Below are 27,113 nucleotides of genomic sequence, written 5' to 3'. Positions count from 1 at the left end.
TTTCCTTCTGAGATGGAGATATAGCAACTTCAACTGCCTTTTGTCCATATTTCACAATTTTATACAAAAAACTTGTCAACAACGGCCACTGACGGGACCAAAATTATAAGCCATTACGAATATTTAATTGACTACATACTTTAATAACTTTTAAATTTAATTTAAAAATTTTAATTTTTTCCTTTTTAAATTTTTAAAATTATTTAAAAATATAAATATCCGAAATATTATTTTAAATGTTTGTTATTTTTTTAAATTTTTAATCTTTTAATTTTTTTAAACTTTAAAAAAAATACTTTTATTAAACAATGTTATCCACATACGGTGTTCACTCAGGGCCGGATTAAGACGTTTGAAGACCCTAGCGCTTGAATATTTTTGGTGGTTCCCCCGATACCTACAAGTATATTTTACTCGATATTCAGTCTATAAACTTAAAAAAAATTAAATTTTATACCTCAGAAGTGAGACTAATCTAAGGATGAGATTTCACTCTAAAAGGTTTATGAAAGTTATTTTATAAAACTTGAAAAATGTAACCAATAAACACATCTGTTACATTCGAGAGAACTTAACTGATCCGCCTATTGGTTGCATTTTTCAAGTTTTATAAACGAACTTTTATAGTGTAATCCCGGCCTAAGACAGAATTGTGATGTGAATATTTCTAAGCACAGGCATTTTGAAAGTCCCTACCCCTCCCCTTTTTTACTACTTGAAAATTCTTTGATATCTCCTGAATTTTTTTTTTTCTTTTTTTTGGAACATCGAATGTTTTGGATGTTTTTGGATTTGATTTTTCGAACATTGGATGTTTTTGGAATTTTTCTTCCATATTTTTCTGAAAAGACGGATTTTTTTTTTCAAAATGTTTTGAAAATATTTGAGGACATTTTCTCCCATCGACTACTTGTGAGGAACGGAATGAAGATATCTTTATTCCCATATTCTATGTGGCTCTAGATTAAACCACCAAAGAATGCTTCTAGGCTGCCTATGGCCACTGAATCAGGGGTGAAGGAGAAAAATAATTACAAAAATTGCGAAAAAACAGTTTATATGCACGAATTTCGAACTAAAGATGCGGACGATTCGTCCGCATCTTCAGCGCTCGTTTGAAAGGGTATGCGGACCCGCGTCCGCATCCGCTCCGTGTGAAAGGGGCCTTAGTGTGTACGCGCCTTTAACGTTTTGGAACTCCCGAAACTAGTATTGAAGAGAGAAAGTCCAAATTCTGAGGGTAAAAGATGACCACGATCAATCAGTCACAAAATCTGATATTGACTAATTTCGAACGAAAACATAAAATTTAACAGTTTGTTTGTTACAACTTTTAATTATAATTATTTTCAATCTAAAGGAGAAAAGTTTAGTTTAAGTTATTATTACATATAATTAAAAACAAAACTTTCACGAGTGCAAGATTTTCAGTGGATTAAAAGGCTGAATATCGTTACCGTATATATAAGTGTGTGGTCGTACGCCATCTTCTCTTCCTGTGTATTTACCATGTTATGGTGTCTGCCAGGGAAGACGAATTGTAAAGAACCTTGTAACATGTTTTGTTTCTAGAAGGAAAAGGAGGCGCCGTAAGCTGTCTGTTGTAAAGAGACACATGGATTCGAAGAAAAACTTGAACCGGTATTTTCAATAGTCAATTTTTTTTTTGGTACATATTAAAAAAAAAATTCAATCTACAGTTAAATTCAATTATTGTTCAAATTAATTTAATCACTCAACTGTGCAGTAAATAAGTTTCTAAGTTTCGCTCATTAAATCATTTGTGTTCGCTCTAATTTGATATGTTAATCCATCTATTGATCAATAGATCAAAAAAAAAATCTCTTTTATAGTCTCAAGGCCCCACTTTGGGGGACCCTGGATGAAGCGAGCATTCCGGGGCACTTCATGACCAAGGTCAATGGTGACATTGTCAGCAAATATGCTTTGTTCAAAGTCATGCCCGCTAAAATATTTGACCCTGGAAAACAGGCGTATTTGGAGGGGGCGGGTTTAGCTGCCCAGGGCGGGACATTCGAGTAATGATTGGTTATGAGATTAAAAATAACGGAATTTGTGGAGCCCGCAGATGATAAATTCGCGAATCTGTCTTTGCCTTGGTCAGGTGAGGGATGGTTAGTGAGTGACCAAAATATTGCTCTATAGACTAGGGTCCGGGTTGAGTGAGCTATAGGGTGTGCAAGCACGTTTGGCCTTCCACAAGGGTGTTTCTGACAGGGTTCCAGGCCTGAGACGATTGTTATCGTTCTTTTGTTTTTTCATGCTATAAATTAAATATAGAAGGGCCTGTGAAAAGGCTGGCATGGGGGCCTGAAAAAATCCCAGCCTAGGCGCCCTGTTCCAGGATGTGGGGGTAATGCAAGCATGTGAGTGTTCAAAACAGTGTGCAAGCACGTAAGTGGCCTAGAGACCTGGTCAGTGAGTGACAAAAATAGTGTGCAATCATGTGAATGACTAAGCGAGTCTTCTAGAGACTGAACCAAGTGGTGGTATAGTATTTGCAAGCACGTGAATGAGCAAAACAATGTGCTAGGTCTTGATTGAGCAAAATAGTGTGCTAGGGTGTGTGACCGACCTACAGAGCAAGAGTCGAGGTCAGTGAGCAACCAAAATAGGGACCTAGAGCATGTGAGTGATCAGAATAGTACCATCATGTGCGGGCAAAAATAGTGACATAGAGAGTATAGGTAATTCCCACCCTTGCACAGAGTGAGGTGGACCAGGTCATTGCCCGAGAAAGTGGGCAAGTATGTGAGTGATGGAAAGTGGGACTTGAAGACTGGGGTCAACCAGGCTATAGTCCAGGACAGCAAACTTGAGTGAGTGATCAAGAAAATTAGATTAGAATGGAAGAAGAGCAGTAAAATTTTTGTGGAAATCTTAATCGCTCTAGTTTGAAAAAAAAATTCACCTGGTGGTCTTTCTGGTATTACTACTACTGCACAGGTAATCAAATTCTTATTCCAAGGGATTTCTAACCTAAAGATCACTGCTGGAGTGTATTATCTGCATCCTTCCATACTACTATGGTCTTCTCGATAATCGACCATTACTGTTTTACATTGGAGGAGGTGAAAAAGATTCTTTATAGAATAGACGGTCTGCATAATTTTTTTCATAAGAAGTGTTTTTTGGTTTGATTTAATGTTCATGTACGAATGTAACTTATCATATTTTGCAGGAGGACAAAGCGTTCAAAGGGTTCAGAAGAAAGTCTGTGGGACTGCAGTGTATGCACTTATCGAAATAATGCTGAAGCCTTCAAATGTCTGATGTGTGACGTACGAAAAGGGACATCTACTAGGTGAGACGAGTTTTTTTTTCAATTTATTTTTATAGTATGGTATGCTTTGTGGAATTGCTTCATCAGAAAAATTAATTTATGTGACAAAAAAATTTAACTTTCTTCATGTATTTTTGACGTGAATTTGTCTTTTAAATTAGTGGTTCTCAACCAGGAGCCGTGGGATATTATAGGGCCCTCGGATGAAAATCCCACGAAAGGGAAGCCACGGCTACTTATAAGAAGACCACAAAGAAATTTGTTAAAAGAGTGACCAAAAAATTTAATTTCAAACAAAATACATATTTTTCGTAGTTTTTCCCCTTATTTAAGTAACATTAACTTGGGGGGGGGGGAGATGGAAGGAAAGTGTTGCATGCAGTCTGGGTAGTTCTACAACATACTTGTGATGGAACTGTCTGTAGGTCATGACACAAACTATAGAAGGGGCTTCAGCAGAATTTGAATAATTATAATTAGACAGAAAATCGTATGTGTTGGAAGACTTTTTGTACAAAGTGGCTGCCATTACAAAAGCAGGCAAAGATTTGTTGACCATTTATTAATATTATTTTGAGCACCGGTTGTAGTGATTGTAGTAAATGTAATCCTAGAAATAGAGGACGCGCATAGTTTATACTTTAAACAATATTTGAATAACTACTAACCAGAAAATGGGGTGGGGTAGAAAATTAATCATGATCGTAACAAGGGAACACAGGAATGAGAAATGATTGAAAGGGGGTCATGGGCAAAAAAATGTTGAGAACCACTGTTTTAACCCCTACGCGATCAGGGACGTGATATTGTATCTAAGTGTCAGTAGAATAAATTCAAACCAGCTGACTGTTTCTTCAAAAAAAATTTCCCTATCGCAAACCTTTGTAACCCTATGAAACAAAGTTCTGTGTGTTTTCCCCATGTTCTTTCCAGCTTTTCGTATCTCATTCTCCACTGTATTTCTCCCACATATAATGTATCTTTCTCATAGCTAATCCTTCTATTATATATTGTACGTGGAAATGAGAAAGATAATACGTAAGTGAGGGCAAAAAACAAGGTACTGTACATCTCTTATCTTCCTGTAACTCTTTTATCTAATTATCTACTGTTCTTCCATACCTTTTTATTTTTTTCTTTCCTTTTCTTTTTTTCAGTGTGAACAAGGTTACCATATTTATAATCTATACATTTAAATATACAGATCATTTAAATATACAGATCATTTAAATATACAGATCATTTAAATATACAGATCATTTAAATATACAGATCATTTAAATATACAGATCATTTAAATATACAGATCATTTAAATATACAGATCATTTAAATTTATTGTCAACAGCTTGTACGCGAAGAGTTTAAATCATCTGGTGATGCTGGGAGCATTTGTAAAAAGTTGCATGAAGAAATTCTTTTGGCAAACAGCCAGTGTAACATCCTTTATAATACCACAAAAGTCCAGGAAAATTCTATAGATTTCTAAAACAATATTGTTAAACAGAGGTGCCATTGTATATTGATTTACCTGGGTCCCAGGACTCGGGATATTGGTCAAATCTAGGTCTTTTTTTTAGTGAAAGTAGGCCCCTCTTGAAAAAAAGTGTGCTCTCCTCTCCACTGTTTGCTGGTATCTCTGAATAAAATAATTCATTTCTAAAGTGTTCAATCGAAAGGTTCATCAATTTTTACCAGCTTATGACTAGGTTCTTCTACTTTCATTTTCTAGCTTGCAAAGAAACCCATTAGCACTGAGAATTTATCATGTAGCAGGGGTCTGTCCAGACTTTTTGCACAGGGTCCTGTTTTTGTGAAAATGTACCTTATTTTTGTGAAAATGTACCTTATTTTTGTGAAAACGTTCAAAATAGCAGTGAAAGTAATACTAATTAAACAGCAACCTCATTTTCCTATTTTATTTCATTTTTATTATCATTTTCCTAGTTTTTGATGCACTCACAGCTTGTTTGTGTTTCTGGCTATATATATGCTTGTTGACACATCGTGTTGGGTGATCATCAAATTGCACCCCCTTGGTCAATCCAGGGTCCCTTATCAAAAAATGTAGAACATATTTTGCAAAGAAAGCCAGATGCAGAAATGCTGTAACATAGCCAACTGTGAAGCTTCTCAAAACGTGCGATGTTCAACAAATTTGGTACTTTTAGACCCATTTTTCTAGCTTCTGTAGATGAAATTTTCTTAAAATCCGGCTCTACCGACGAATTCGTAGCATCTTTCAGCGCTTCCGATAAATCAGCAATGTCTTCCACCGCTTTCGACGAATCGGTAATGTCTTTCGAAGAAACGGAATTGTCTTCCGACGAATCGGCAATGTCTTTCGAAGAATCCGAAATGTCTTTCAGCGCTTCTGATAAATCGGTAATGTCTTTAGGCGCCTCCGATAAATCGGTAATGTATCGCGCCGTTTCCAGGGTTTCGACAGCGTGGTTCGAAACCGATGAAGGAAGCAATGTTTCAGTAATTTTTTCCGGGTTAGCACAATTGGAATTATCTGTATCTGACGTCTTTTTGGTGACGTTTTCAGATCCTCGTTTAAAAAACGATGTTATGGAGCTGCATCCCCTAACGTCAGTTGGCCGTATTTTTTTAATGTAGTAATCACTATTCCTTGAATTTCCACCTGTTGGTGGTCGACCACGCTTCATATTAAATTTTCAAAAATGAAAGCGCAATACAGGAAAAAAAACGTGCACAAAAAATCCAATTCTACAATTGTTGATGATTGTTGTTGTGATTCAAAGACCATTTGAGGAGAAGTGCGGGGCTAAAGCGTTTGTATAATGGCATAGGTTGCGCGATAAAATATCGGACGCGGTCAATCCGTGGTCAACCAGCGGGATGTCCTAACCAGAAGACTAGAAACAAGGAAAGCCCTCTCAAGGTCACGCTCTTTCTCCGATCGCCTTTTCAAGGTCATGTTTTCCGGTATCCAACCAACAACTTCTATAGATAAGATTACTCATCTATGGGGGAGGGGGTGGTGGTGTTGGGCCAACAATACATGCTTAAAAAAAAAGATCAATGGCTTTCTATTACAACTAGGGTCATAACTGATAAGAATTTTGTCGCACAGCAGTCGCAAAAGTTCGTTTTTTACGACGTAATTTTCATGAAGGGTTCGTTTTCTGGAATTTTGTGATGGATCCGTTTATTATCCTCCAAATTTTGTGAAACATCCTTTTTTTTAGCCCCGGAATTTTGTGAAGGGTCCGTTTTTTAGCCCCGGAATTTTGTGAAGGGTCCGTTTTTTAGCCCCAGAATTTTGTGAAGGGTCCGTTTTTTAGCCCCGGAGTTTTGTGAAGGGTCCGTTTTCCGGACCCAAATTCCGGCTGGACAGACCCCTGCATGTAGAATACATGTAATTAATCTAAAACAAATATAATTAAGGTAGTCACACAGTTACTAATGAATTTATAAATTCTCTTCTGATTGATTTCCCATTTCGAGAACCATAGCTCTTTCAATAGTATCTTCTGATGAAAACAAATGATTTTATAATAAATATAAATCCTTGCAAAACGATTTTCTGGTGAAATGATTTTTTTCCATCCCTGATAAAATCCTCAATTCTCATTTAACAGCCACATATTTTCACACCTGAATATGGGAGTTGTCAGATTTGTGTTGGTGAAATTTAAGTGTACGTGTGAGTGTGTCCAGCATTAAATGTATTTTGTTTTCAGTGAAGGTGCCATCTATCCTCAAAATTGCTAATGTGTAGATTTGAAATTTAATGTATACATATTTGTGTTGTAGGTATGTGTGATCGTCGTGGCAACAGCTCATTTATGATAATGACTTGACAGAGTAGACATTCGACAGAAAAATCTGGTACTTAAGACATAACGTGAATATTAAGTCATTTTGTAGAAGTCAAATCCAAAATTTGGATCAAGCATTAAAAAACCTTTCAATGAGTTCAAAAGTATTATCAGATTTAATCTGGTATAAAAATATATTTCTGAAATGAGAGACCGTAACAGTGTGGCTATTTTAAAATGGGAAAAATTTCGGGACACCAAATAATATTTTTTCATGAGAAGAAAAATTTTTCCAAAATTTTATTGTCAGTTTTGTTCACATATATAAAATGTGATTCAAGTTTTTTGAAAAACAAATTCTAGATTCACACCAAGTCTTTAACACTTTTTAAGTTGGGACAGTCAGATTTTGACGTCTTGCTACAAACATTGATGTTTTTAAAAAAATTTGATACCATCTGAAACAAATTAAAAAGTACTATATAATAGAGAATTAAATGAACTAGAAAAAAATTAGAATTAACCGCCAGTGCTCTGAAATTTTGTAAAAAAATTAGTCTCAGAAATGGCTTATACTTTTTTTTGGGAATGACCCATATATGCATAGTCAGTTACAATCATTGCGTTATTGTGAAACTGAATATAAGTATTTTTTATTAGATAGCATTACAATGATGTAAATTAGCAGTTCTCAACCTTTTTTGACTCACGGAGCCATTACTGGTATACAATTTCTATAGTGGAGCCCTGCAGGCTTATTTTTTATGCATTCAAAGTTATTGATTTATTTTTGTTCAAAAATATAATTTATTTTTTGTTTTCTTCGAGTGGTCTTGGAGCCCCAAAGCAGGCTTTAAGCTAGAAAAAAAATTCCTTTAGCAAAAAAAGCGAAAATGGGAAAAAAGCTTTAGCAAAATGCAGACATGCCAACATTGGTTTTAAACCAATGTTGGCATGTCAGTTGTGATGAATGTGTTCAGCTTTGCCATGGGAAGGGGACACCCCTCTAGGAAAATATAATCATAGTGCAATAAAAAAATAAACTCAGAAATTTAATTTTAATTCAAAGTTCATTAACCCCTTCAGCACCTCATTGGCACTGGAACCTAGAAGGCTCAGGCCAAATAACCCAACCCCCACCTCTCGAAGCAACTTTCAGAGGTCACTTAGTCCTTTAACAATTCATGGATATTCAATGTAATCCCAATCTACATACACCCTTGTGGGTTGTATATATACGGATGTCTCTCTCTTGTAACACTAGACCCCCCCTCTCATCCCAGTTTTCTTCATATCAGAGGTCTTATGGTATCTACAATGAAACATTCTTTCCGACACAAGTTCTGCGAGCTCGACCATGCACTATGCAAATGAAGCTGGTTCGGACCTGCTGCGAAAAACCTGTCCACTCCACTATTTTGAACCACTCATAAACCAGTTTTTAGCCCACAGTGTGAGGCGATTTTGACGGAAAACAGATTTTTAAGCATCAAGTAGAGTGGTGGATTTGGACGCGGCTTTAGATTACCTTTCATGCACAGACAAAACAGATTGGCTCCAAGTTCGTCTTCTCTCGAACTCTCTTATGTGCATATACGACTTCATTGTTATGGTAAAGATAGATGTAATTAAAAAAATAATAAAAATAAATAAAACCGCAAGAAACTCAAAGATCTCATTTGTTTTTTAAATCTATTTCCGTAGTATTGAGTCTCCTATACCTTCATAATTTATTCCGGCCATCTGTAGAAACTATGGACAATCCGTAGCAGTTGGCAACTCTACCCATTTTGTATCTCCTGTACACACTTTTTGCGAAAGTGGCTACTACTTCCTTTGTATTCTAAGATTTCCTTTCGCATTTTGCAAAAAATCCAACGGTAGCTTGAACTCTGCCCCAAAGGCACTTATACATGACTAACACTATAATTTCGCCAACACTGATTATGCCAATATGATAAGACTTCAAGACCCAAAATTTTTGTTTTAACATTTAAAATTTGTTTAAAATTTCATTTGTTTCTCTTATGAGACTAGAAGCTAACATTTCACTGAATAAGTTTGGGGCAGACTTTTACTTGGGGCTCTTCTGGAAAGGGTTATTATGCAAAATAAGTGACAATATTTTTGGCTTGGGTCCCTAAGACAGTGCCCTGGTTGCCCCAGCCTAGTTACTGCCCTGAGTAAGTTCAAGCTATATATACAATCCTATCACATGGTAGACAGCAGTCAGAAATGTTGGAGGAGGCTTTATCAAGACTCTTCAACACATTGTTTTTATTTTCGTGTCCTGCAAGTTATGCATCAATTGAAAGAATATTTTCAAATTTTGTAGATGTACACACTAAACTTAGAAATCATCCTTGGCAGCTAATTAATTATGTGTTGTCAAATGTTAAAAGCAGCTAAGCTTAATTATTAGTGTTTAATTTCAATTATTACAGAAATTTAATTTCATTCTGTAGCCGTATCCATTGTATTTTTCTGATTTTCATGTGATATGTTTTTATCTCATTCTTGTATCTTTCATGTGCTTCAGTAAACCTAATATTTAACCTCACTGGGGACAGTTCAGTTTTTAAGTGCAATCCCATATCTTGATAACCTGATATCAGTCATGTAACCCTTTACATATACTGTTTTGAATTTCAAAACTTTATTGTATTTTATGTATTAAATATAATTTATATATAAGTTTATTTGATTACAGAAGTTACTTCATCGAATTGTAAAGTTCTTTACTTATAAATGGGAGGTTAGGACATTACAGTAAATATCATGGTTTTTACCGTGCTATCCAAAACCTTGTCAACCCTGCTGATGGGTTTTATTAAAATGGTCTATTGGTATATGGTCATGTTCCTGAAGAACCAGTGTAGACTGGTGGCTATGATCTAAAGGTGAAAATTAACTTGCACCACTCAGGACAGGGTGACCTGATATTTGAAAGTGGAGATTTTTTGCTTTAGTCACCATCAATATCTGACAAATATCGGATTCTCAAAGCAGCACTTTTACAGAAGTGGTGAAAGCCTCTGCAATAAAAATCTTGAAAAATGTATAACTATATTTTGATACTGTTTCTTCTTTTTTTTTTCGTGCATGATTTTGATTTCTGTCATCTCTTTTCGAAGAACACTTTCACTTCTTTAAAAAAAAATGATATAACTATATGTAGTTCAACAGAGCGCATTAGGACATTGAATGGATCAAAAAGGACCAATTCCAACTGCAATCAACTCACTGACAAAGCATTTGTAGAATTTCCTTGTGATTGTAAATGTGTGTGAGACACTAATAATGCTGAATTTGAAAATTGCAAACTTTTAAAAACAAACTCGCCACAGTATCACATTAGAAGAGAAAAAAAAAGTCATGAGAAAGAATCATTTCATGGGTTACATCACTTGGCAGTGGAAAAAACAAATTTTTTTGAAGATAGTTCTGTAAAATTTCAACAAGTGCTTGTTTGACTCAAAAATTAGATACCGTCATGTTCCATCTTTTAGATGAATATGTTACAATATGGTGACACATGATTGCTTTCAACAGCTGGCTGATGCAAGGATAAATTTAGGAAAGAAAATTCAAATGTCCCTGCGGGGACCCCACAGTGGTAGTCGGCTGAAGTTGGTTTTCTGTGGTTCCCAACTTCAAGGCGCGAATGCGAGCCGATCTCCCCGTTAAAAAGTCTTGCCACAGAGAGCAACAGGCCTACAACGTTACAAATATTCAATCATTACACTTCACTCACAATTTGAAGTATAGATGGCAGCACTGAAATGTCATACACAACGCTAGCTACACACTCAGATCAGACTGTTAGGTGTACACACTCACTTTGTTCCAGACTCTGCCATGAAGCTGGGCTGGAAGAGATCTCTGCAATGGGATAAGTCCGGTGGCGGAGACCCTGGCGTTGATTCATTCATGTCCCTGCGGGGATCACTTGCCTCTAAGAGGACCATGTCCTCTCACTTGCTTGGTGAGTACCCTAGTAAGAGGATGTGGATTCAATTCGCTGCACAGGCAGTTGAATTTTCTTTTTCCTAAATTCATCTTTGCATTAGTTAGCTGTTAAAAGCCTTCATATAGATAGCAGAGAGCGACATCATCCATCCGGTGCATTCAGAGTGGCAAATGCTCAGAAACATAATGTATACAAATTTTAAACCATCAATATCTCTACAATCACTGTTGGAAAAGATAACTTCTCTAAAGCTAAAGATTAAGCTCTGTCAAAAAGATGCAGTAGTATACTAGAAATCAGGGTATTCATAAAAAATGTTAAAATATCATTAGAGGATTTTAATCCTAGGTACGTTAAAGGAACAACTGTGTGGTATAATAGTTAATATATGTATGTTATATGGTAAATGTGATAAATCCGGTTATTACATGCATAATTAATCGACAGTTTTGATAAGTTTGGTAAAGTTTGCGAGCGTATCAAATTTACCTGTGATTATGTATGTTATATATAAATGTGAATGTATGTTCTTTATACAAATCTACAGTTTTAGACCGATCGTCGCCAGATTTTGCATATATACCAAACAGGTCCGGGATTGAACCATAGGCTACTTTAAAAGTTCATCAGAGCTGGGCAAATGCCTGAAATAGGCGAAAAACTGTTGGGCAACAATAGTTTTGGGACCTCAACAATTACTTTTGGAACATTTACTTTGGTCACCATGGTTTCCAACAATGCGTTTCGGACGTGAATATATGCATTTACAATGGTTTGTCACATCTTTAATTCTGTTATTATAACAGTTTATTCCTTTATAACGGTTTGTCACTTTTCCAATCCTCCCATTAATTGCAGAAAACCCGGGAAGCTCTGGGTATTTCTGCTAGCCTATATACAGGGTGTCCTGTAAGTGATAATGCGGCCTTTATCTCATCAACCACCCATCGTATAGGTATAGTTTCAATTTAAAAATTGCGTGAAAGGCGTTTGAATATTATTCGCTGGACGTATGACGTCGCTAACAACAGAGAACAACAACTACGCTGACAAAACTGGGAATAAAAATGTTCAACGCCAACTGATGAACTCAATGCTTGCCTCAAATCATCATCACTCTGGCATGAAGTTAAAAAATTATCATTATCCACCAACATGCGAGTTCAACTGCAAAATGACTCGGCACTGCTATCATTTTCACATCAGTTGACCAACCAGTAGACCCAAGCACTGGACCGATTACGTTCCCAAATGGATTTTGCCAGTTGTTAAACTCAGTTCAAGAACTTGCAGACAAAGTCTTCCCAAATATTCAACAAAATGACCAAAACCATGAGTGGCTTTCTGGGAGCGATTCTGGCACCGAAAAATGACAGTGTGAACAAGATCAACGAAAAAATCCTAAAAATTATCCCAGGAGACTCCACATCTTACAAATCGGTTGACACTGTCACAGACACGGCACAGACATTTAGTTCTGTATCCTGTAGAATTTCTGAACTCCTTTGGATATTCCGGGTGTGCCACCACACAATTTGACCCTCAAAGTTAGAGCACCTATAATGCTTTTAAGAAATTTGGACACACCGAGACTCTGCAATGGCACCAGACTCTGCGTGAAGAAATTGCACAATTGCATCATCGAAGCAACGATTCTAACTGGATGTGACAAAGAAAAAGAAGTCTTCATTCCACGTATCCCAATTATCACCGAAGAAATGCCATTCACTTTGAAGCGATTACAATTCCTGATTCGTTTAGCTTTTGCCATGACAATCAGCAAAGTGCAAGGCCAGTCGTTAGCAGTGGCAGGTATCAACTTACTTGAGCCCTGTTTTTCACACGGGCACCTTTTTATCACCTGTTCGAGTGTTGGTAATAGCAAAAATTTGTACATCTACACACGAGATGGAAAAAGAAAAAATATTATGTATCCACAAGCGATTTCCTGAAGTTTTTAATTAAAATATTTAAAAATAAAAGTAATTTTTTCTTACTTGATGCAGAAATTTTTTCGATTAAGAAATAATTAATAAGAATACATATATAAATTTTTTACGGGACGGGCAACGTCGCCGGGTATCAGCTAGTAACTCTTAAATATGATAAGTTGTTAATTAGTAGCTTTAATTGACTGGAAATTTTGCACAAACTTCAGTCTAGGATTGATCGGTTCCATCAGGGATGTTGATTATGTTTAAAAATGTTGGTAAACGTGAAAAAAGCTAGCATTGTGTGCAATGCTAATAATAATTTGTTTGTTATCCCCATAAGGCTATAAAAGTTTTGTAGTAATTATTTTATAAAACTTCAAAAATGCAACCAATGAGCGCATCTGTTATATTTGAGTGAATGTAACCAATAAACTTATTTATACAAAAATTGCCACGTTTTTAAGACAAATAAATTTAATTGGTCGAATGGTCGACGCGTTTCGGCTCTTCAATGGAGAGCCGTCATCAGGACTTCGTGGTGAGAATTCACACGAATGAGTCGTGGAAGAGTGATGTTTACGTCTGGTCGTCCGAAGAGTTCGCCTTTGTATTTGCTGCGTCCGAGTGGTCTTTGGATGCGAATTGGGGAGCCATCTGTTGTAAAGTGTTGAAAGTTTTTTCACGACTGAGGTTAATAAAGCCTGTCCAAGCTGACAAAATAGGTGGTGTGTTTCTTCCATCGTTAACGAGGAAATTCTGGCATGTTCTGATGAAGTATCCCTCGAGAAAATTCAATTCAGAGTTGTGTGGTGCTTTTTTAAAAACGCTTTATCAAAATCAAAATAATGTGAATGTTGCCAACAGTGTTGGGCAATAGCCGAATTATCCGTCCGTCCCTTCTCAACATGCTTTCGGTGTTCGAGAACTCGAATATTTAGATTTCTTCTAGTTTGGCCAATATATCCATTTTCACAATTCTTGCATGGGAGTCCCATGGGAGTCCCATGCAAGAATTGTGAAAATGGATATATTGGCCAAACTAGAAGAAATCTAAATATTCGAGTTCTCGAACACCGAAAGCATGTTGAGAATGGGAGTCCCATGGGAGTCCCATGCAAGAATTGTGAAAATGGATATATTGGCCAAACTAGAAGAAATCTAAATATTCGAGTTCTCGAACACCGAAAGCATGTTGAGAAGGGACGGACGGATAATTCGGCTATTGCCCAACACTGTTGGCAACATTCACATTATTTTGATTTTGATAAAGCGTTTTTAAAAAAGCACCACACAACTCTGAATTGAATTTTCTCGAGGGATACTTCATCAGAACATGCCAGAATTTCCTCGTTAACGATGGAAGAAACACACCACCTATTTCGTCAGCTTGGACAGGCTTTATTAACCTCAGTCGTGAAAAAACTTTCAACACTTTACAACAGATGGCTCCCCAATTCGCATCCAAAGACCACTCGGACGCAGCAAATACAAAGGCGAACTCTTCGGACGACCAGACGCGTAAACATCACCCCTCCACGACTCATTCGTGTGAATTCTCACCACGAAGTCCTGATGACGGCTCTCCATTGAAGAGCCGAAACACGTCGACCATTCGACCAATTAAATTTATTTGTCTTAAAAACGTGGCAATTTTTGTATAAATTAAAACCAGGCAAAGTTACTCATTTTTTGTGATAATAAACTTATTGGTTGTATTTTTCAAGTTTTATAAAAGAATTTTTCTAAAACTTATATAGCGTAATCCCGGCCTAATACTTATTTTAATTTAATTTGAATTTGTATCAAAATATGTGTAGTGCACCCACATCACGCATGGGAAAAACTGATAAGTGGCTGAAATTTGAGTGATATTTTTCCATGATTTCTTCTATATTTATCATACTTACCAACTTCAATTGGGAATTATACATATTAACTAGTACGTATGCGTATTTATCGAATTAATAGCAATTGCCGTGACATATATACTGCTAAAAATAAATGACAGGTGGTAAATAGATAAAAAATTGACGAGTGAAATAATTTTTCATTTGTACTTTGATGTGTTTAATATAAAAGTAATATCTGTGTGGGGGTTTAGCCATTTTTTTTTCTTTTTGTTCGCGTTCATGGGTGGCCACTAGATTTAGCAGGTCTTGTCGCAACTGGCCAGTAGGGAAATCTCTTGATTTTCACCTCTACTGTGATCCTCTGTTGACAACATCGCTACAACTGGTAAGATTGGGAATGCCCTCTTCAGCTTTCTTGGTTGCTCTTTGTTGCGTTCAACTTCTGATCCGCGGAAAACAATGGCTGGGGAAATATCAATCTGAATGCAGCTAACAAGATGTGATGAAAATCTTGGTGAGATAAAATTTTGTATTTGTTGTGAGAGATGTAGGACATGATTCTAAAATGAACTTTAAAAAACCATATACAGATGAAAAACTTAATTGATAGGTAACAATGTAGTTTACTGATAATCCTTTCTGTGAAAATAAATGTCTTAGTAGAAAACTATTTTCTTGTTCTTTGATTTGTTGTCCACATGATTTTAAAGCATGAATACGGGATGTAACACCATTAGTTGCACCAGCATCAATTCAGGCGTTTGACATTCGAAATTGGCAAGATGACGTATCTGCTTTGACCATATGTAGGGCCGCAACTAGATATATTGTCAGCCGGGGCAAGTATTTTAGCGTCCATGTATAATGTAGAAGGAACCGTTAAAGGATGAATTTAGCACGCCCTCTAATCCAGCGCCCATGGTACCAGACATGCCTATTTCTCCCTTATTGTGGCCCTTACTATATATTCCATTGTCTGTTCTGGCTAGCTGTCTGTTTTTTTTGTTGGTGAGATTTGATTTTGAGAGTGTAATGACTGGTAATTTAACTTACTGGTTGGTGATGATTTGGCAACTTGGTGTAAGGTTTGGTCTGACTTGGCCTGACACTTTCAGATGGTAGCTAGTGCAAAATACCAATATTATTACACACTCAAAAAACAAACGGGTAAGGAATTGAATATATTGAAGCTATTTTTTAAGCAAAGTATATGAAATATTGTAGTTCCAAAATTTCCTAAAAAATATCATTGTGGAGAGGATATTGTTGTATTGAGAGGAGTTTTGACGTTAGACCATGGGCAATTTCAAACGGTTTGAAATAATTGTTGAGGGATTTATTGTTATATCAAGTATCATAGCGAGGTTTCACTTTAATACTTTAGACTGTTATCTGTGCACCCTAAAGCAAAATGTTTTGCATTGTTCTGCAATAAGTCCTTGGCTGACTAGAAATGTTTTGTGGCAAATATTCCCATAATAGTGTTTTCTACACTTTTATAAAATTCTTCCACATTATTCTGTGACATACATTGAGAATTTCGCATATTCTGCTTTGGGGTGTCTGCAGTTTGTTTTCTCGAAGGTGGAGGATAATTAAATACAGAAAATCTGACAATCTCTTTTGAAAAGTTAGTAATTAAGAATTTTACTGTGGTAAAAAATATTTTTTGGCTTTTATTTTAAATACAGTACATGTTTTAACTTTGCTATACAAAATTTGTTAATATAGGGTTTTTATAAATTATACATGTTCTGATGCTGTCTAAAGCTTATAAATGAGTAAGATATCGAAAGAGAAGACAATCACTTTTAACATTCATCACCAGAGTGTGTGCTAATTCAAGTGCATTTATTAATTTTTCAAAAATATGTGACTGAAAAGTGTTTCTGAAATTAAACATTCCTTTCGAAATTTCTTACTGTATAAAAGTGCAAGACTTTTTATTTGCTCTACTTTGTGTGATTTTGTGAACAAATCGTAATTCTTTGGTCCTTAGTTGGGGGACCTAAAAAGAATCTCATCTTCAATGAGACCTAGAGAAAAGAAAATTCAATCTCATATTTTGTTGCTTATCACTAGTTGTCTAGATCAGTGGTTCACAACCATTGGAAGACTGTAGCCTGGTTGATTTTCTTGTGTAAATGGAAGGCCTGATCATACACACAAATGAAATATTTGTGAAATTGGTAAAAATGAAACGTGAACCACTAGCTGCCTGGTGGCTGAGAAACACTGGTCTAGATAGCTTATTACGAGGAATCTTATTGAATCGATCACAGAAATTAATCTATATAGGGCCAAATGAAGACGGTAAAAAAATAATTTTGTTTTTAAATCCAGTTAGAAATGAAGTGATTGGAATTAGAAAAATGAAATGATTGGAAACGAGCAGTATCACATTTTATGTGGTATTAGTGACATAGGTAAAAAAAAGCATATGCCGCTTCTGTCCCAAAACATGAGAAAGCAAACTCTTTATTCAAAGAAAGTAATCTCGACTATTTGGTGGTTTGCATCCGACATTGTTTGTCCCATGTTTATATCATCGTTCAAGCAGAGTCACCAAGTTCAGTTTTGAGATTTTGTCATTAGGCAACTGGCTCGTGATTCATAACTTCATATGAAATAATTAATTAGAAATTTTAATCAACTGCAAATTTTTTTTTTTTGAGAATTTTTTTTGCTGACTTTGGGGTGAATGCCTCTTCTATCATAGATCATTTATTCAACTTAAACTTTATATTTTCATTTATTAGAGTCTTGACTTGGTTTAAATGTTTCAGGAAGCCCCGTATAAATCCTCAGTTGGTGCAACAAGTAGCTCAACAATATACCCAAGTGCAGCCAAAGCAGAAATCATCATCCTCTTCATCATCATCATCAAAATCGGACAGAGAGAAGAAATCTACTTTTGACAGAGGAGCCAAAAAAATAAGGTACACAAGTTCATGATCTTTTATTAAATTCTGTAGTACCAGTGTTTTCTTTCTATCAGTGTGGCTGTATAGCACTTGCCACACACACACACACACCCCCACACATATATATATATATATATATATATATATATATATATATATATATATACTAGAAAGCAAATTTATCTGGTGTAATTTAAAGCAAACCTGTGTTGATTGAAAATTTTTGAATAATCAAATGCTTATCAATTTATGAATCTAATTATATCCATCTATACTTATAATTGCACAATTAAAATTATGTATCGGTTGAATATAACCGTGTGCATTAGTGCTCTTTATTTGAATAAGATAGTTTTATCAATAGTTAAGATAATATACTAAATTTGATAAAATCTTTAGCCCATTCATCAATTATTGTAAATTGTACCGTAAAAATGCTTTTCCTTTATACATTTTTAAAAACTTCAATAAAGAAGTTGCTCTTCCTTGTACAAAAATTTAAAGCTGAGCATGACTAAGTTTGGTTGCGTAAGTGACAGGAAAATGTTTTTGGAAAAAGAATTAATCATCCAGAGTCTTACAAAATAAACTCTGAAAAGGATTTATCTTCGATTTCTTAACTGATATAACTGAACCTGATTATGATTGTAAAATTATTACAGGTCTGGATGATTTAAATGCCTTTTTTACGTCTTTACCAACGAATCGTAGTTTAAATATTAAATATTTCATACAAATATATTCAGAGTGCGAGGCTATGATAATTTTTAGTATTTTCAGGTTGTTTAAATAAAATCTTTATTAATTTTTTCTGAAATCTGGATTTATAGTGATGAAGTGAACTTGTATAAGTTGGATGATTTCAACTCGTTTTTCTGTTGCAGAGAAAATAGCATGTCGGGGTGGGGGGGATTGCAGGACTGAAAAATCTGTTTGTTTTTTTTTATCAGATTGATATTCATTTCACAACAGCTGAATGTTTCCTATTATTCAGTACAGAATTTAATATTGCACTCTTATCTGTCTATCGTTCTCACCAATCGCAATAGCTGACTTTAATAATGAGCTCCAATCTGTTTTATCCAACCTTAATTTTAATAATATAATTATTGGGGATTTAAATATAGACATTTAACATTCCATAAAAAATAACATTTTTACAAATTACAAACAGTATTGACATCCATGATTACCTGAACTGTCTATGCCAATATGGTTTTAAGTGCCTCATAAATAAACCTACTAGAGTGAGAGATGCATCCACTTGCATCGATTATATATATTTTTAAACCACAAAATAACCCATCCACTATTTCTTCTGGAGCAGGCTACTTATTAATAATCTAACTTATCATTTTCCCATAGTTATGAAATTGAGCCATGTCACAATTCCAAGCTCAAATTTCTGATTGCAGGTATTTTACAGTTATCGATAAATTCAAATTTCAAATATAGCACTAGGAAGATACATAAATTTAATAACTGGATGACAAACTAATTCCTACGTATGGTTCGTAGAAAACAAAAACTGTATAAAAAATGCGGAAATATCCATTTGACAAAATCTACAAAACAGTATCAATGCACAGGCAATGAGCTTAAAATACATATTAAAGTAGTTAAAAATGAATATTACAAGCAACGGTTTATGAAATGCGATACAAATAAAAAGAAATGAGAATTTATTAACATTATTGTGAAAAACTAAAATAAAGCTGTTTTGCCAGATTCTGCTGATACTCTAAGAACTTGCAAATCAATTTAACACCCACTTTGATTGATCATATAAGCCACAATGTCTTTTTTTTTGGTAACAATGGTTTTAAAAAATACCTAGCACCTACCATAAATTCCTTTGCCTTTTTTGATTTAGTCTCTTGGGGTACATAATACTTTTAATTCTTTTTCTAAAACTAATTTGTATGATTACGATGGAATTAATATATACACTGCTCAAAACAATTAGGGGAGCACATGGTTTTAACAAAATTACGCAAAGATGTATACTGATAAGTAACATAAAATGAATCATCCATAATTTAAAGCCTAGCAGGGAACGGAAGAAGAAAACTTCATATGCAAATCAAAGTTCATGACGTCAAAAACCAGAAAAAGGAGATAAGGGATGTTGCAGAAACGTCTGTTTTACTGTCGTAACTGGGAAATTCGATTGCGCATTATTTTTTTTTGAGACAAGGTGACTTGAGGATGTTTCAACAACGTGATTTACCGGAACCCATGGCATGGCATGTTATAGGCAGACTGGAATCCGGGCAAACACAACGTAGTGTCGCGGACGCTGTTGGAGTCGCCAGAAGTGTTGTTGCAAGGCTGTGGAATCGATTCCAAGAAACAGGAAATGTTAGACGTCGACCAGGGCAAGGTCGGCCACGCGCCACTACAGCAACTGATGACCGGTATATACGGTTAATAGCCCGTCGAAACAGAACAGAGAATGCTAAGCAGCTGCAAAGACGGTTGCTTTCGGCAACAGGACGAAGGGTGTCCAGCCAAACAGTACGTAATCGGCTTCATGAGGGAGGGCTCTATGCACGTAGGCCAATGGTCTGCATTCCGTTGACCCCACGCCACCGTGCGGCCCAAAGAAGATGGGCTGCTGAACATCGAGATTGGGAGCAGCATGATTGGAGCCAAGTGCTGTTTACAGACCGAGTCCCGATTTAGTCTGGAGTGTGACACCCGACGTGTTCTGGTATGGATTGACACGGGCACTCGAAATAACCCCGCATTCGTTCGTGAAAGGTCACAATACAGACGAGCTGGTTGGATGGTATGGGGTGGAATCAGCATAGGCGGACATACAGACCTGCATATCATTCGGAATGGCACTTTGACGGCCCGAAGGTATGCAGATGAGATACTGCGACCTCATGTCATCCCTTACGCTGGAGCCATTGGAGATTCCTTTGTTTTCCAGGATGATAATGCCCGACCGCATAGAGCTCGTCTGGTGGAGAACATGCTTGAAGCTGAAACAATACAGCGTATGCAATGGCCAGCGTGCTCTCCTGACCTGAATCCAATCGAGCATGTTTGGGACATGCTCGGACGACGCATTGCTGCGCGACCAAGGCTGCCTGTTACTGTCCGAGACTTGCAGATTGCACTTCTTGAGGAGTGGAACAGTATTCCCCAAAGTCTGATCGATAACCTCATCGCATCTATGGCAAACAGGTGTGCAGCAGTCTTAGCTGTTCGAGGAGACCACATGCCCTATTAAAACTCATGCATCATGTCTAAACAGTACTTTTTTTTATCGTTTACATGTAACCAAATTGTTGCCCTAAATCATCTTTTCACGTTTTTTCCATATTTTCAAAGAATTAAAGCTTAATTCCAAATTTTTTTACGTCTTTTTTCTGTATTGCGCATTGATACGCGTGTACTATCCATTGTATGCCAATACGTGGCTGTCTCGCACGGTTTTCTTCACTTTTTTGCTTGCTCCCCTAATTGTTTTGAGCAGTGTATTTGATTAAAGAGTTTGCTGTAAATAATGTCGTATTTATCACAAAGTTTATAAATATCTCATTTCCAACTTGTTGTATTTCCTGTCACTGAAACGAGCCACTATTACTCCTGTTTTTAAAGCTGGCGAAAAAATTCTGTGCTGAATTATAGGCTTATCTCAATTGTACCGGTTTTTTTCTAAACTTATTGAAAAAATTCTTTCAATTAAAATATATAATTTTTTGTATTCTGTAAATTTTTTTGCTAAAAACAAATTTAGTTTTATAAAAGAACGAGGTCCTGAAAATGCTCTTATGGCCTTTTCAAAATTTATTTATAATGGCATTGACACACACACACAAAAGCAAATTTACTGTTGCAATATTTTTAGATATTTGGAACGCTTTTGACAATGTGAACCATTATGTTCTCATTCAAAAACTCCATTCAGCTAGTGTTCGAGGTCATATTTTAAATTGGTTCACTTCACATTCATCTAATAAAGAAAGAGTCAAAATATGGGATAATTTGAGTAATTATGTCCATATAAATAGAGGAGTCCCACAAGGATCTATATTGGGTCTTTTGCTTTTTCTGATTTTCATTAATGACCTTTGTAATTTAGAATTTGGCGGTTCCACGATCACTTATGCCGATGATTCTGTATTAATGTATTCATGTGATGATTTTGACAGCCTTAAGAATCGTATTAACAATGATTTGATATTAATTCAAAAATGATTCTATGCTAATGATTTAAAATTAAATTTACAGAAGACAATGTTTATTTCAATCTTATACAATCTGATTTGCATCTTAATTTCAAATTTCCCACCCTCGTTTGTGATTTTCAACCTCATTGTCATTGAGATTCAATTCAAGAAGTAAATAGTATTAAATACTTGGGTTTAAATGAAGACAGCAATTTAAAATGTAAATCTCTTCTCTCTCGCTCTCATGTTCATGAATTACTTAAAAAACTTCGTTTTTGTTTTATGTAATTTTTATTATATAAGTAAGAAAGTTTCCGTTAATTTGTTGAAAAAGACCTGTACTATGCTTGGTTTTATTCACGTATAAATTATGGTACAATTATATGGGGTGGTGATTATAGAACTAATTTATTGCCTTTATTTTCAATCCAAAAAAAAAGTTTTCAAAATTTTGAGTCGGGGTCAGTCTTATTCTTCTATAATTTTTAGAAATCTTAATCTACTTTCTTTATGCCATAATGCTCTTTTTTGTATTCTTTTCTTAAACCGTAATAAAGGATTATGCTGTTAAAAAGATAATGTTTCCAAGCGCAGACCTTGTACGATTTACCGTATTCCTGCCTTTAGGAAAGAAATTTTTTGTAAAAATTTTTATTATTTTTTAGCTCCGAAATTATATAATTCACTGCCACTAAAAATACAAAATATACCCACACACATGGCATTTTAAAAATCATTATTCAAATTATTAATTTCAATAGACGATAGACTCTTGACCTTTAGGAGGAGCAATAAAATTACAATAAATTTACTTTAGCTGTGCCACTTTATGTATATTTTTCAATTAAAAGAAATTGTTTGTATTTATGTATGTGAAAGTTTTATTTTTGTCTAATGTTTTGTTTATTTTACATTTCTCGTCATGCATTGTGTGTCGTCTTTTTTTGTGTTGTATGTGTGTTTTTTCATTCTTGGTTTTTTTTTTAATCTTTACATTTTTTTCTTATTTGGCATTTATAATTTTGTCTTGTTTATGTTGTATGTGTCTTTTTTTTAATTGTTTCTGTTCATGTTGTATGTTTTATATATTTTATTCATTGTCATGTCAATTTTGGTTCACGGAATCTTTGCCCCCGACATCTCATCCCTAGCACGTTTCGTTCCTGTTACATTTGGCCCCCCCTCTCCGGAAATTTTGCTCCGGGTATATCGCCCTGGACATTTCGCCTGCCCTGACCATATGATTGACCCGGTGAGTGACCCTATCAGTGATCAAGTGAGTTGGACATTTACCCCCTGATATTTCGCTTATCCTGACCATATGAGAGTACATATGAATAATGGTAAAAGTGAGTGACAGTATGAGTAACCAAGTGAGCTGGACATTTATCTGTGGCAATTAACCCGCCCTGACCATATGAATAACCGTACGAGTAAACATGTGAATGATGGTGTGAGTGATTGGTCATTATTACGGTCACTCATACCATCTTTCACTTGTTCACTCATTCTATTACTCCCTTGTTCATTATTACGATCATTCATATGGTCACTTGCTTGGTCACTCACTTGGTCATTATTACGGTTACTCATATGGTCACTTGCTTGGCCATTCACTTGGCCATTATTAGTCACTCATATGGTCACTCACTTGGAAACTCAAATAAGCACTCGGTCACCCATATGGCCAATCACTTGGAAACTCAAATAAGCACTCGGTCACCCATATGGCCAATCACTTGGAAACTCAAATAAGCACTCGGTCACCCATATGGCCAATCACTTGATCACTCACTTGGTCACGCATATGGTCAATTGCTCTGCCACTGACTTGGTCACTCATACATTAAATCACTCGGTTATTCATGTGGCCAATCATTTGGATGACCAAATGATTGACCATATGAATGACCGCACATTATACAAGCATTCAGTCGGTCACTCACTTGGACACACATACAGTCATTCACTGATAGTCAATTCCACACTTATAGATGCTGACGTGGTCAGTCATTATGTTACTCACTTAGTCATTTGTACGGTTCCCCTAACTCACTTGGTCACTCATCCACTTATATGGTCACTCATGCGTTCAGGGCAGGTGAAATATCAGGTGCAAAAATTTGGGGGGTGAACGTCTCGGGGGGAAAATGTCAGGGGCGAAATTTCCGGGGGACGAAAAGTCAGAGGCGAAATTACGGGGGCGAAACTTCCAGATCCCGTAAATTTTCAATCATCTGTACAAGCATCACAGCCTCTAGTTTTTAAAACATTTATCATCCAATCTAAATCTCTATGTTGAAAATGAATAAATTTGATTTGATATAATCTTATCTTTTTTCATTTTTTGACCAGGCCAAGATTAAAGAATATAGATAGAAGCAGTGCTCAGCAGAAAGCTGTTACCGTGAACAATGTGACTGTCATCATTACTGAATTTCAGCCAAAACGTCGTTTGTCTACAGATACTACAACGAATGGACCGGCAAGTAGTAGTGGCAATAGCACAGATGGTAGTCAGTCTGACTCTGCCAGCCACAGTGACGTCAGAAATGGTGATGTTCAGTTGGACAGAAGGTGATCTGGATCTCATTTAGATGAAACTAGATTCTATGTTTCTCTTTTTGTTAATTTTTATTCAAGCCCCATATTTAGAGGGTGTGAGAGCATTGTCATATCCATTAAATACGATGATTTGCATAACTTTTTAAATTAATTTTTATTTTAATGACTGCCCCATCAATTTATTTATGGTTGGCATCATGATTATTCAATATTTATTGCCCCATTTCATTATTTTCTGTATAGAAAAATGAGTCGTGGGAAAAGTTTCAACGTTTTGATTAATCATTTCATTCTATTGTGAAATTTTCATTTCATGTGATTGATTTTTAAATTGAACTGTACATTAACATCTTGCACGACGTTAGATTTTTAGCATGAATAATGACAGGCAAGATTTTTTATTTTTAACACATTTTCTTTGTACATATTTATAAATTAATGTAGTTACTGACCCACAATCGGATTATTTGAAATTGTTTATCATTGAGTTATATATAGGTGTTGTTTTTTTGTGAAAGTTTTTGTTTTTTAAAGACTACCACTGCCATTTTTCGAGAAATGTCCCTAAGCATGCGCATATATATATAATGAACTTGGATAATTTTTTGTATATATGTCCAATGTTTTCCTCTAAGATTATAGGCATGAAATTACTCGTATTTTATATGTTTGGAGAGAAGTAGCTTTTTCAACACAATGTAATATATGCTCATTTTTAATAGTGTTCAGATTTGAATCGTTTTAATAGAATACAGTAATTTTTTCGGTTTCTTGTACATGTTATTGGTTGTCTCTCAAGACTGAAAATTACATCAAAGTGATTTGCTTTTGTTCTCACGAAATCATATGCAATTAGTTTGGTATTTATCGTGACAGATTGGCTTTCTTCATGATGTTTTTTTTTTTTTTTTTTTTTTTTTTAGAAAAATTATTACCGTAATAGTGACAAAATGCTTTTTTATACAGGAGTCAGTGTATCATCGTAATGTCCAAATTTAATATGTGAATATATATTATCTGCAGTGAAATATTCATCATGCTAGTTACTAAAATTATTCAAACAAAAATTCACTGTAGGGAAAGGGGGTGGGAGGTTAAATGAACCATTTTCTTATGATCCAATCTATAGTATTTTTTAATGGATCATGATTACATACGTTTGTTAGAAATTTTGCTTTAAATTTTTCTTTCATAATTTTTTCTGGTGGAATGTTTAATATACTGTAGAACCTCCTGCGATCTATTTTTGATAATTTTTCTATGAAAACATTTTCCAGTCAAACTTGTTTTTTTTCTCTTCACTTCAACAGAAAAATAAAAACTACTGAAACGGGGGGGGGGGGGGAATATTAAAAGGGGGGTCATGTTTAAAAATTAGGCTATCAAATTACAATCAAAAATTGGGATATATTGCTTGGAGTAAATAGGCTTTCCGACATGAATTGTATAATACCATCAGTTATATATCATTATATAGTATACCAAGACTTATTCATAATTAATATTTGAATCATTGATATTGAGTGCTCTTTAAATTTCACGACTCAGTAAAAAGTCAAATTATCTAAACTGTCTTATTGATAAATTATTGGATATAATTACATTTATGCCATCATTGATCAAGGATCGACACTTGAAAGATCAAAAGCAAATCCTGTGTGTTAGCAGTTTGAGTAATTTCTTTTATGGATATAGGGAAATCTCTTAAGTATATATGCACAAATCATTCTGCCCTATTAGCGTCTTCATTTAGTGTTGTAGTCAAATTAATGCATGCAAAAACATTTAATAGTTTTTCCTATATCAACTTGACTATAGCTCTATGAAGACAAATTTGAGATATAAAACATATTTATATACAATGTAATAATTTTTTCTGTGTTTTACTTTGGAGCTGCTTGTCCCCAAAGGGGAATAATCTGTTTTTTATGACTAGGTAATGGTTTGATTTCTCTTCCTCCCCCCCCTTAAGCAGTCTTCCTTGATAGCATTCAGTAGCATTGATTGTTATTTAAGGAAATTTTAAAAAATCATTGTAGAGTGATTTATTCGTGCAGTCGATGCTCATTTTTATGAACTCAAGTAAACTGTGAACAGAAATGGATAGATTTTTAAAGAAATGACATGTTTTTTTTTTGTTCGAGATCAAATGTCTTGTTCATAAAAAATGATTGTGATTCATAAATTAGAGGTTTCTATAAAATTCAGCACACTGACTGTAATTCTTTTATAACTTGATAAAATACTTTATCATAAGTAGATCATGCACTCAACTGTACATACATGTGAATGTTGAAAAAAATCATGAATCTTAACAATGTATGCCATGTAATTAAAATATTCATTCATAAAAATTTTAATAAATTAAAACAAATTTAATTACTTGCTATACCTGTATACATGATTTTTTTTATATTAGATATTTAAAAAAATGATATATGAATACAAAAACACGTTTTTGAAGATTTTCATGAGAACTGAAGCTGCATTATGCTTTGTACATGTAAATATCTACAGTAAAACTTTTTAGCCACAAAATCTGTATTTGACGTTCCAAACTTTTTATATTTTTCATTTTTAAAAAAAAATTATATG

The 27,113-nt window shown here is 35.0% G+C and overlaps 1 protein-coding gene across 1 annotated transcript; it reads left to right on the top strand.

Moving 5' to 3' along the window:
* The first annotated feature begins 1,473 nt into the window (after positions 1-1,473).
* Positions 1,474-26,907, top strand: RYBP (ring and YY1 binding protein). Its single transcript, XM_089241801.1, has 4 exons — positions 1,474-1,641; positions 3,203-3,325; positions 17,632-17,784; positions 24,309-26,907. The coding sequence occupies exons 1-4, from the start codon at positions 1,616-1,618 to the stop codon at positions 24,532-24,534; spliced, it is 528 nt and encodes a 175-aa protein (XP_089097927.1). The 5' UTR covers positions 1,474-1,615; the 3' UTR covers positions 24,535-26,907.
* The last annotated feature ends 206 nt before the right edge of the window (positions 26,908-27,113 follow it).

The sequence above is a fragment of the Pholcus phalangioides genome, unplaced genomic scaffold (genome assembly GCF_987345545.1).
Source record: "Pholcus phalangioides strain wild (caught in Gottingen) unplaced genomic scaffold, Ppha-v1.0 ptg000014l_1, whole genome shotgun sequence".
Lineage (NCBI taxonomy): Eukaryota > Metazoa > Arthropoda > Arachnida > Araneae > Pholcidae > Pholcus > Pholcus phalangioides.
This window is presented reverse-complemented; position numbering and strand designations above follow the sequence as displayed.

Coding starts and splice junctions, on each gene's coding strand:
- RYBP (XM_089241801.1), top strand. CDS start 1,616: ATGGATTCGAAGAAAAACTTGAACCG. Junction 3,326..17,631: donor CGAAAAGGGACATCTACTAG/GTGAGACGAGTT, acceptor TAAATGTTTCAG/GAAGCCCCGTATAAATCCTC. Junction 17,785..24,308: donor AGAGGAGCCAAAAAAATAAG/GTACACAAGTTC, acceptor TTTTTTGACCAG/GCCAAGATTAAAGAATATAG.